This window comes from Dipodomys merriami, unplaced genomic scaffold, assembly GCF_024711535.1.
Source record: "Dipodomys merriami isolate MVZ:Mamm:240054 unplaced genomic scaffold, mDipMer1.0.p SCAF_12, whole genome shotgun sequence".
In the NCBI taxonomy this organism is placed as follows: Eukaryota; Metazoa; Chordata; class Mammalia; order Rodentia; family Heteromyidae; genus Dipodomys; species Dipodomys merriami.
In genome coordinates this window covers 2,119,949-2,132,307 of record NW_027202493.1, presented here as the reverse complement: position 1 = coordinate 2,132,307, position 12,359 = coordinate 2,119,949, and the positions used below count along the sequence as shown (strand labels likewise).

Here is a 12,359-nt window from a genome sequence, read left to right as displayed (position 1 = left end):
AATGCAAGTTTGCAGAGGCCTCTAGAATTTCTTCTACAGTCCTCAACAACATAGTCGCCAGTTTATTACTTCCTGTGTGCCAGTCACCTCATTTGTGTGCACCACTTTACTTGACCTTTACACCAAATCCTGTGTTTTACTGAGGAGGCTCAGGCTTCCCAGTGCTGAAGTATCTAGCCTAAGATCACAGAGTGGGAAGTTTCTTAACCAGGAATCCAAGGTAGCCAGCACTGAAGCTTCTAAGACTCCAATCTTGCTATAGGAGTCTAGAACCATGAGGAGGATGAAGCCAGCAGGAAAGGGCGGTTGTTTTAGAATCTAGTGATGAGAATAAGATAAAAACCCACCGAACCTTTCTGGAAGCAGGGTCTAGTTTTTCAGATGGTACTCAGTACTCAGAGAATTAGGACACAATTAGAGGGATAACGGAAATTTAGGATCACGTTTGGGTTTCTCTCAAGAAAGACTTGTGTCTAAGCCAAGGTTTGGGACAATCTGAGGTATCTAAATTTTCAACAAAAATTAACCTCCCCTCCCCTGCTTGACATACCTTGGTTGTTGTTTCTAGAATGATTTCTTTGTGCAGAAGTTCAACCACCATCTTCACATGGCCTTCTTTAGAGGCCAGATGCAAGCCATTCAACCCATTCTGAAACAAAGAGGCAGAAAGGGTGTGGTTAGGTTAATGGGAATGTGCATTTTGCCCTTCCAAGTGTCTGGAAAAAGGCTTCTTCTCAGCTGGGAGGGGAGCAGGGAGGGGCAGGCAGAATTGGAGGGATGCTGAGAGGTCTAAACAGGCCCAGAGTGGAGCCTCCCCAATCTTCCCTTAGCACCCCTTATGTAGGAGCATCAAGTACCACAAGAGCAAAGAATATAACAGGACCAGTATGCCTTATATTTGAATCAACCTGGGGAAGCTCTCCTGGAACCAAGGAGGGACCTTGAAATTCAGATCTTAGGCAGCCTAATTTAGACATTACTGTGGTTTGGAAGTATACCCTAAGGTTACCTATGTTGACGGTTTGATCACCAGCCAGTGGTACTATTGGGAGAAGTGGAACTTTTAAGCGGTAGGGCCCGTGGGAGGATGTTGAGGTCTCTGAGAACATGCCCTTAAAGACACGGGAATGCAGATCTCTCCCTGCCTCTCACTTCCTGGCTTCCATTGTCACAGTTCCAAAGCACTGCCAGTGATCATGTACTAATCCTCTGAAATGGAGCCAAAATACACTTTTCTCTTTATTAACTTTATATTCTCAGGTTTTTTTTTTACACTAATGCATATATCATATATCATATATCATATATCATATATCATAGGCATCCCACTTGACTGAAATCGCTTCAGTAATGATCAGGAAAAGCCCAGAGACCAAATCACTGCATCCTCAATATCTGTAGAGACTGCATGTGCTTAATTAGATGACAAACCTCAAAAGGAAGCCATAGGAGTGCTATATGAGGCCATAAGTAGTACTATCCATCCATCTATGATTTCCTTAGTAGAAAAACCAGTATTCATTTCTTTTCCACAGCCTGCCTGATTGTTGTGTTGTAGGGAAACCAAAAAGAAGCAAAACATGGTTTTCATGCCCAAATCAGCCCACAAAAGCAGAGCTCTCAGTTGGGGGCTGGTGGCTTATGCCTGTTTGAGGATTGTGGTATGAAGCCAGTCTGGGAAAGAAAGTCAGTGAGACTCTTATTTCCAATTAACCACCCGAAAGCCAGAAGTAGAGTTGTGGCTCAAGTGGTAGAACACAAGCCTTGAGTACAAAAGCTCCAAGACAGCACCCAGGTCTTGTGTCAAGCCCCAGGACCAGGAAAAAAAAAGAGCAGAGTTCCCATTCAAGTTCTGCTGGGTCAGGTGGAGCCACAGTGCTCTAGGAAAAGTGTTTGGGCCCAAGGTACATTCCACCCTTCTTCTTCCCCATCATGACTCTTACACGCAAATGTCTTGAAATTTTTGGCAAAAGTAGACATCAAAAAGTGCTATTCAGAGCAACAAATAATTCTGACAGTGGATGGAAAAAAATTCAGTTCTAATGGATCTTAGCTTTGTACAGAAGATAAGTTTAGTCAGTGAGTAATTCCTATCCTATGGTTTTTGTTTTGCTCACAGCTCCTCCTTCCCAACAAACCCTTCTCCTTGCATCCCTTGCTTTTGCTTCTTTCCTCTTCTCCCCTTCTTTTCTCTCCCTCTTTCCTCTATCCTGTCTTCTTCTTCACCTCTTCTTTTCCTCCTCTTTCATCTCTCTTCTTACCCCTTCCAACATTCAGTTTTAGTCAATTTTGTTCTGGCACCTTCCTTTCTAGCGAAGGTCATGGTGCTATCCATTATAGCTATGACTATAAAAATGACCCTCATGGGCTTCTGGCATGAGATGTGGGCCCTGACATACCTATCTAAGCATCTCTGAAACCCCATCCTAGGCTTAAAGCTCAAGGGGAAGGCACTAGTTACCCTACTAGTAGATGGGTCTTAAGTAACAAAGGAAAGTCATGGAGTCACATGGATGTGTACAGAAGACACCCTACATCAGAGCTTGTGTCAGGGTAGGCATACAGAAATATCAAGAGTTAGAGGGAAGGAAGACACAGCTGCAAAAGGAACTTCAGCTGTGTGTTATATAGATTAAGCCTGCCCCACACCACAAATAGCTTTTGTATGCAGTTGGCCAAATCTTTGCCCTTAACACACTGGACTTACCAGGGTATGACCTTACCCTCGCATGCACTCACAGATAAGTAGGCTAAGATTGATGGAATGGGCCCTTCACCAAACAGTTCCTCTTGGCAATGCGACAATCGCCTCACATTTTCTCCTCTTACAGATTTTGCATACCATTCATTGTATAGTGCAGATTCTTCACCATCCCCTGGACCATTGAATGAATTTGTCAGATCAAAGATAGGTAAGAGCTTAATCATGGGAACAGGTTGTAGAGTGCCTGACTTACACATAGTGTCAGAAAAGGATGCTAGGGGAGGTCAAGAGTACCTGACAGACACAAACCCAAGTCTCTTAAATCTAATATGCAAAACACAAATTTGGGGAAAAGTGATTTATCAAATGAGAGGAGCAGCAGGAGGCCCAAAGACCCTCCCTGAAGAGGGGTGTGTGTGTGTGTGTGTGTGTGTGTTCTGGTACTGAGGCTTGAACTATCACTCATGGCTCTTTCACTCTACCACTTGAACTACACACTATTCTGTTTTTTTGCTGGTTAACTGGAGATGAGTCTCCCAGATTTTCCTGCCCCAGTTGGCTTTGACTTCAATCCTCAGAGTAGCTAGGAGTATAGATGTGAACCACTGGTGCCTGGCTTCTCCCTGCAGACTTGGTTATTCCCAAGGGCAGGCCTCAGGAAAAGCCCTGTTCCTTCTTCTACAAGGCCTACTGTTCTGTCCCTCCTGCAGAAAGTTCTAGGAGGCAAGGAAAGCAGGTGCCTGGAGTCACTTTGGGAAGTTGCCAGGAGAAGGCCATAGTGCCTGCTATCATCTGCTAGCTGCAGGAGGTGAACTTGGGGCTGACTGTGGGTTCATGGCCTTCCTGGGCAGAAGCCATTGATGGGCTTCCCATGGTTCTGAAACCCTCAAAAGTCTAGGTTGATGGCCCTGGGAGCAAACAGCTTATGTCAATGGCTACTTCTGCTAGGTGGTTTGTCTTATTCTTCAAAGTCAGTGTGTAGGCCTCAACCCACAGGGATTCTAGATGCTCTATCTATCACAGGATGCTGGAATGGAAAGGGATTAGAAATCCTTGGCGTCTACCTTTCCTCTACTGCTGAGAAAACCAAGGTTCTGAGCAGCCAAATAATCAGTGGAAGTCAGGGAACAGCTACACAGAACCAAGCTGGACTTCCCAGGGAAAAGTTTTCCAGGAGCTAGCGTGTTTCTTTTCAGTAGAAGATGAAAACATACTTTCTCCTTTTCAGTTACCCAGAAGTCTAGAGCGAGTATACTCAGTGCCATCTCTCATCCCTGTAGATCAGACTGTGATCTCTGCAGTTGATTCTAGTATTTTACTCATTGGTCTAGTCCCTTTTCTTTCCTCCTTCCCAAAGCCACACTCCTGGCAGAAGGTGATCTTCCACACAAAAGAGACACACTGACAGGATTCTTGCATCTCTCACAGCTTGACTCACCTTCCCTCCCACATCCTCATTCAATGATCTCTTTCTTCTCTAGGACTCCTCCTTATCTCTCTCATTACATTTGTACTTGTCTACAACAGTCTCTCTAAGGTACTTTTATACCTATCACTGTGGTGATGGTCATCTAATGTCCTTATCTGAGCTACAGAACCAAAACAAAGTCTATCAGTCATAACCAATGAAAATGTGCAGGAAGACCCAGGAAATTAGTACACAATAAAATCATGTATGCAACTCACTGAACAAACACTTGTCTCAACACAGGTTGCATTTAATCTAATCAAACAGGTCCTGAGAACTTACTGTGCCTGGCAGTGTGCTACAGATGAGTGAGATGCAAACCTTTCCTTTGAAAAACTCCCTTTAGGGGAAGGGTGACATAGATACATATAAAATAAGAAATCAGCCCCCCACCACCATAAAAGAGTCCAGAATTAGTGGAAGAGGAGGTAGCTTCTCAGTAAGGGGTAGGTAGGTAACAAGAATGAGGAGCCAGGAATGCAAAGTCATTGACAACAGCAAGATGAGAAGCCATGTCTGGCTTTATATTTTAAATCCACCAGCTAATGTTTTAGAAACCACACTCACAGACCTTCTCATCAAGCACCTTCCTCTTCCTCTCACAAAGCAGCAGACTTCAATAGATGCACAAATGCCCAGATCCACAATGGTAAAATTTCTTCCCTCTCAGTAGATAGATGTCAGTTCAGCAGCCAACCAGTTACTGAAGTTGCTGAGGGCCTGAAACCAATTTCCTTCTTCTATATGCTAAGTAGCCTGTGCTGTTTCTCATCAAATGCATAACTAATCCATATAGGACACACTCCTGATACCCATACTATAATGCATGCTTTTTGTTTTTTCTTGAAACAGATTTTGTTCAGAATTGGGGATTGAACTAAGGCACACTTATTAGGCAGGAACTCTACCACTGAAGCCCCTCCTCTGGCATCTCTTTTGCCTTGATACTTTTTAAAGTACAATCTTAGTTCTTACTGCTTCCAGACTGGACTGCAGTGCTCTTACTTGTGCTTCCCCATGTCACACTGAAGAAGACAGGTGTGCACCATTTTGCCCAGCACTGTGTTTCCCCAGTAGTTGGAGTAACAAACAGGTGCGTGTGCATCACCACGTTCAAACATTGGTTGAAATGGAGCATCATGAGCTTTTAATGCCCAGGCTGGCCTTAAACCTTGATCCCCAGACTCCACCTCATAAGTAACCAGGATTACAGACGGGAGCTCTGCACCTGGCTTAAACAGATTTTTTTTCTATGGCTCAAATTCAAAGGGAGAGGAATACAAATTATTCTTCTTAGCTATGGCTATGGACAAGGATGAATAGTAATTTTCCACCCCTTCAAAACCAGGAACCATATGTTTTATTTTAGTTTAACCAAGTGTAAGTTGGCTGCCAAAAGTGAAAGGCATGCTGCTAGATCTTGCCTTGCAATTCAGCTACTCCATCCAACCTTCACTGCCACTTCTCTTGATGCCAAATGGCAGGCAGGCTGTTGAGGGGATTATGAGTGGGATAAATCACATATTTCTTCCTTCAAATAACAGGGTGTAGGATATAAGCAAAAAGGAAATGGAGCAATATGACAGTAAATGCTTCCATTAAATTAGAAGCTGGAGAAAAGCATTCAGTACTTGTAGCCATTTTTCAACCACATGGCTTTCCCTGGAGGGAAACACAAGCTTGCTAGTTCTCTTGTAGATACTCCTCCCTCTGTGACTCATTACACATGTGTTAGAACCAGTGGCGACTGTCCCATGAGTTTCAGTAGTGCTGTTCTGTTTTTCTTACTCTTACCTTACTCTTTTCCTTTGATTCAAGTTGAACAATTTCCCTTGAGTTCTCTTCAAATTCTTTTTCAAGCTATAGTCTATTGATCATCCTACTGAAATTCCTCATCACTGAGCAGATTTCATTGTTAGCATCTCATTTAACTAAGAGTTTACATTTTTTGCTAAAATTCTCTTTTTATGAGTATGACCCATAGTCCCACTAGGTCCTTCAACATCTTATTTTTAATTTTTTTTATTATTCAATAGTTGTACCACAGGTCAGGTTATAGGTACAATATCACCCTTTCCATTGTTCTCTCCCTTTATTCTTCATCCCCTCCTTCTTAGCTGTTTTAAAGTCTGTTTGTAGCACCAGCATCTTGCTCATCAGATCTGGTTCTGTTGATTGCTTTGTCTCTTGGCAATGCTTGTTTGTTTTAAATTGTCTTACTTTGTGTGTTATAATTTTTTTCTTTTTGCTGGTCCTGGGGCTTGAACTCACAGTTTGGGTACTGGTTTTGAGCTTTTGTGCTCCAGGCTAGTGCTCTAAATTTTAACTACAACTCTACTTCTGGCTTTTTGGTAGTTAATTGAAGATAAGAGTCTTACAGACATTCCTGCCTCGGCTGGCTTTGAACCAAGATCCTTAAGACCTCAGCCTTCTAAGTAGCTAGAATGACAGGCATGAGCCACTGGTACCTAGCAGCATTATAACTTTTAACTGAATTCCAGATGCCATGTGTAAAGGAACCGGTGAGATGGAAGTAAACAGCATTTATAGAAGAAATGGACACATTTATTCAGCTGTGATGTTAGCACTGGGTGGGAAGCTGAGCCAGCCCAGTCAGAAGTCGATTTGAGCTTGGGTCTCATTGTTAATTTTAGCATGCCTTTGTCTCTGAGTTTCTCTAGAAGGAGAGCTTTGCACAGGAGGCCAGACACTGTGTTGCTAGTCTTTCCAGCTTTTAGCTGTCCCATGTATCTGGCTTCAGACAGGGTCTCCCCCATGCAGCCTCCAGCAGTCAACCTTCACTTTTTAGTGAGGGGGACCCTAGCTTGGGTCGTTGTCAGCCTCCCCAGAAGCCTAGAGCACTTGCACTACTGCTTCTGAGGGAGCCTGGACCCTGAGCAGGAATGTCTCCTGTTCCTAACAGAAGCAGAGACATTCTTTCTACTCCACCTCTGGGAGAATGGGTTTTTGAAGATGGTCTGAAGGGCAGAGAGTCTTCTCTAGCTTCGAAGGAGTATGGAATCTGGGGAAGTTATTAAAGCCTTGTACCTGTTTACCTCTACCTTAGCCTCACATCTACTGGTCACTTCTACACACCTGAGCCACTAGGGCATCTGTCTCTCTAGTCCAGTCAGTTGAGGCCTGGGACAAAAGCTTGTTCTGGACACTTGGGCCTGTAGTTTGCCTTTAAGAGTTGCAAAGATTTTGACCTAAATGGGGCTATCTTTTTCTTCTATGTTCTGTAAAGCTAAAATAGTGTATGTGGCCTCTCCTTAGAGGGCTTTGCCCCTCTTTGGAATTCAGTCCACTTGATTGCTTAGCTTGCTACTTTAATCCTAAAATGGGTCAGAAAGAATTATAATTGTGCAGATTATCCAGCTTTTCTCTCATTCTTAGGGTGACAGCAATGTCATTTGAAGCCCTCTTCCTCTTACCTTCTCCCTATACTGAACCTCTGAGGCCATGTGCTTTTATACTACATGGTCCTGTTTCACCTTTGTAGGCTCTCATTGTGAAAAAATGCTCATACTATGCACTTACACCTGGAGTTCTTCATGTGCCTTTGCTCTTTTTCAGGTAAAATAGCTTAGAGAATTCTTCAGAGAAGCAATCTGTTGGACTAGAGGGGAAATCTCAGCCAGGCTGTGCTTCTTTTAATGTTTTTAAGATGAAGAAGGAAGAAAAGAATCCAATTCAGCCAGAATGATTTGATTTTGAGTATTTTCTTGTACCAACTGTGAGCAATTTGATTGGCAAAATATGTAACACCAGACATTTGTTCTCAGTAAACTGTCCCTCTGTTTAGCTCCTCTGACTGCCCCAATTACACTAATTGATTTTCAAATGTACAAATACAATAGACATGTCACAGAAAATTCAACTCTTCTCGTGTTAGGAGCAAATGAAAGCTTCAAATAGGAGGGCAATGGTGTCCCCAGGTCCCACAACACTCTGAAAGAGTTAAAAGCACACCAAAAGCAGATACCTACAGTCTCCTGAGGACACATGATCTGACTTACCCTTGTCTAATGGCTGTCTATTTCATTGCCTCCATGAGACAGGCAGCAGGAGGCCCTCAGGCCCACCTGGCCCTCCCACTCCTGAAACTCATTATTTCTGTCCCCACCTCCTTTCTGTGAGCTAAGTAGTGGATTGAGGCTAACATGCTAATAGAGTCACTAGGAAGCCTGGTCTTTGCTTCTACACCTCCAGGTATGCTCTTAGCTCAGCTTACCAGGCTAGTTGCCTATCAGTCAAACAAAGACAGGGGGTCCCTGGCCGGAGAAGGTTTGGTGGGAAAACAAAAGTCAGAAGAAAGCCCAATAGCAACAGCAGAGAAGCAAGGAAGACTGAGTGGCCAAAAGTAGCTGAGAAGCAGGGAGAGGAGCTTCTGGACAATTATATCTTGATACAACACTTCCTTTTGCCCATGTGTTCAACTGAAAAAACCAACAAAATGAATGGGGCTATAGGTTCAGTTCAGTGGTAGAGCACTTGCTTAGCATCCATAGGACCCTGTGTTCTATCATCCCCAGGAAAGAGAGAGGGGGGGGAAGAGAAGGAGAGGGAGAAGGAGAGAGAGAAAGAGAAAGAAAGAGAAAAATCTTGAGCAAAAAGTTGCAATGATATAGTACAGAGCCATAGTAACTAAAACAGCTTGGTACTCGCACAAAAACAGATCTGAGGATCAATGGAACAGACTACAAAACCCAGAAATGAGCCCAAATAGTGACAAAAGTGCAAAAATATTGGACAAAAGGTAGCCTCTTTTAACCAATAGTGCTGAGAAAACTGAATATTTACATGTAGAAGATTGAAACTGGATCAGTTTCTGACCTGGTACTTTATCAAATATTTCAATATAAGACTTAGGAACCCCTTTGAACCATTACTAGATAGTTTAACAAAATGAATGTCTGGGGACTAAAATATGTTTTGACTGAGGAGGGTGGGAGTCAAGGGTACGGGGCTAGACAAAGAAGAACGGTGGGCAAATACAGTCATATACATATGACATGTACATATGTGACAATGGAACTAAGAAACAGATGGGTGGGCATAGGACACATGGGGTAGTGGAGAAAGATGGACTGACACTCATCAAGACAAATGACAATGTTAAGTTGAAACCCCTATTTGAATGTAATACTGTTTCAATATACAATTGTTTGAATACAATAAAAAGTTAAAAGAATCAAAGCAAAAAAGGGAAGAAAAGGAGAGAAGGAAGCAGAAAAGAAAAGAGGTAGAACAAGAGGAAAGGAGAGAATGAGGAAAAGAAAAATGAACTACCAGATGACGCGGCCCTGACAAGGACATGAATGTCCACACAGAGTTTACACAACTAGGTTTCAATGCATATTATCCCATTTGGCTATGTAACCTAACTTCTCAGATTAGAACCAGGAACAATGGTTGTAAATCAGAGTTTAGTATCTAATTCTTATCCTCAACAGCAGGAACCCGTCTTAGAGAAATGGCTGATCCAGGACTAGGCTAGGGAAAATACAAAATATACCTAGGGTAACATGTGCCAGGAAGTAAGGTAACACAGCAAAGAACAAAGAAGTTGATATATCCAAAGGGCTCCTGTTGCTCTAATTTAGATTTTAATATTCAAGCATAACAATACCAGGTTAAAGCCCATTGAATGGCATAGGAATCCATAGTCAAAACAGGTATAAAAAAATTAAAAAACAGTTGATGGGGAAGAAAGAAAAGTTAACTTTTGATAGAATGCCAGATAATAAGTTCAGAACAAATGATGGAAAGATAATCCCTTTCTGGAACCATCAGAGCAGTAGTGGATACTGGCAGAAGTCATCGATGGATGCCAAGGCTGGTGGCTGAAAGTGTGAGGAGGACCACATATGGACATTGTATCAAAATCCTTCCCTCAATAAAATATAGGTCAATTTCAAAATTTAAAAATACACATAATTTCACAGCAGAAAAAAAAATAGGGTATCACCTACTTTACCTGGCGATCACAGTTAACCTGTCCAGGGGTGGACAGGAGCACAGCTTGTCAAGAAGCTAAGGCCTTAACCTGGGCCACAAGGAAACATCAGACTAACATAGTTGAGATCCCCACCACAGAATAGAATATAGTCAGAACCAGACAGGCAAAGTCTGAGGTGCTACTCCAGATCAAATGAGACTGATAAGATGTGAGGTCCAAAGCAAAGCCCTGGGAAGAATCCTCAACAAGAAAGGCAGCAAGTGAAAAGGTAGAAGAGTGACACAGAGATAGAGATAGATAGAGGGAGACACAGACAGAAGGAGAAGCTGAAACCATTGGCAGAGGTGCATTGAAATCTATGGCTGGAATGATAGTGTTGCATCTGTACTGATCTCCTGACCAAGAAGGTCATTTCATTAGAAAGCTTCCTTTCTAGCTGGGTGCCTGAAGTTTACTTGTAATCCTAGCAATTCAGGAGAGGCTTCAAAGATCAGAGTTTGAAGCCAGTTCAGGCAGAAAAGTGCCTGCAACTCCATCTCCATATTAACTAGACAAAAAAAACCATGCAAGAGTATGAGGCCCTGACTTCAAGCCACAGTACCAGCACTCACTCACTCTCTCTCTCTCTCTCTCTCTCTCTCTCTCTCTCTCTCTCTCTCTCTCTCTCTCTCTCTCTCTCTCTCTCTCTCTCTCACACACACACACACACACACACACACACACATACACACACACACTTTTGGTGTCTACTTGAAAGCCTAGGGATAGGACAGAGAATGACATAATGTCTTATATACAAATGGATGGATGAATAGACAGATAGATGGATGGGAACAATGCATGGAGAGTCCATGAAACTGTCACAGAGAATGTGGGTGAGCAAGGGACATGTGGGAAAGCTTGGTATTGTTTTTGTAATTGTCCTATAGGTAGGACAGCAAAGAGGAAGAAGTGATAAGTGACAGGAGGGATTGTGGAAGCCAAGCTTTTGGTAGTTCTGGTCTCTAGCTATGGTGGAGGATAATGGGCAGCCTGTTGAGGATTTGTTCGGGTGCAGGAACCCCAGACAGGATGATCTGAAGACACTTACTCATCCTGATTCTCATTCCTATTTCTCTGAGGGTTAAACCTGACTAACATACTGGTATTCTTCCAGGATGAACAGAACCTGTTCTGCAGGCCCCAATAACACAGCAGCCCTCAGCCCCATGTGGATGCTACTGGCAGGGACACCTCCTCCAGAGGACTCATTCATATGCTTCAGAGGCCAGCCCACTGCAAGCTGTTTTTGTTTGTTTTTAACTCCAGATAACTCCAGATAACACAGCTCTCTGAGAAGCTGAGTGGGAAAGGTCTGCTTAAAATGTATGCTCTTAGGATACAATGAATCAAGAGCCAGATAGATCCAAAGCAGCTGTTATCCCTGGCAGGAAATTACCCTGTCCATCTTTCTTTGAGGCTGTATTCACGTAGGGACAGGGACAACTGCAACAGAGACAGACCAGATCAGACTGTGTAAACTCAGGAGAGGAGGCCAGATGGAAAGGAACAAGCCAGCTCTAAGCATTTTCCCTCTTTCCCTTTATTGCAGTCTAAATTTAGCTCTCTACCTAGGTAGCTCTTAAGATTCATCATTTACTAGATACTCACAGGAGGAAAAACACTGTAATCCTTTTCATTATCTTAAAAAAAAGAGCAAAAGAAAAAGCCAGGATTCAACAATTTCCAAGTTCTGCCAGGAGATAAGTCGACCTTGAATCACCTTCTCTCTACTCTGACAAAGCTTGCAGCCCTCACATTCTCAAATCAAGCCACTTGAAGCAAAGTAAACCCACCACAGAGGCTAGGCTGTAGGGCCCTTTGGGAGCAGAGCAGGAGGAAGTGCGAATTCAACTTAATGAGAGAATGAGCTCTGAAATTGAGCTCAGCTGCTAAGAATATCTCCCATGCACTAGAAAGGTTCTGTCCGAGATCTTCATCTTCCTTTAGAAAAAGAACCAGAGCTCCCAGGGCAGGGCAGTGGGTTTAGAGAAAGATGACTGAGTAGAAGTCTGATCTTCTACTTTCTTAGGCCTTAGGCTGTGCATCTTCAACTGACAGACTCAAGCCTGTAATCTTAGCTACCCAAGAGGCCAAGAACTGAAGATCCCACTTCAAAGCTAGCCCAGTCAGAAAAGTCTGTAAGACCCCCTACCTCCAAGTAACCAGCAAAAAAAGCAAAAAAG

General features: G+C 43.1%; 1 protein-coding gene across 10 annotated transcripts in view; it reads right to left on the bottom strand.

Moving 5' to 3' along the window:
• The window catches only part of Ank1 (ankyrin 1), a 226,849-nt gene that overhangs the window by 75,888 nt on the left and 138,602 nt on the right, over positions 1-12,359 (bottom strand). For all 10 annotated transcript variants that reach the window (XM_070016090.1, XM_070016092.1, XM_070016093.1 and 7 more), the window contains one exon: positions 551-649. In XM_070016090.1, the coding sequence (XP_069872191.1) occupies positions 551-649 (99 nt within the window). The remainder of the gene's footprint in view (positions 1-550; positions 650-12,359) is intronic.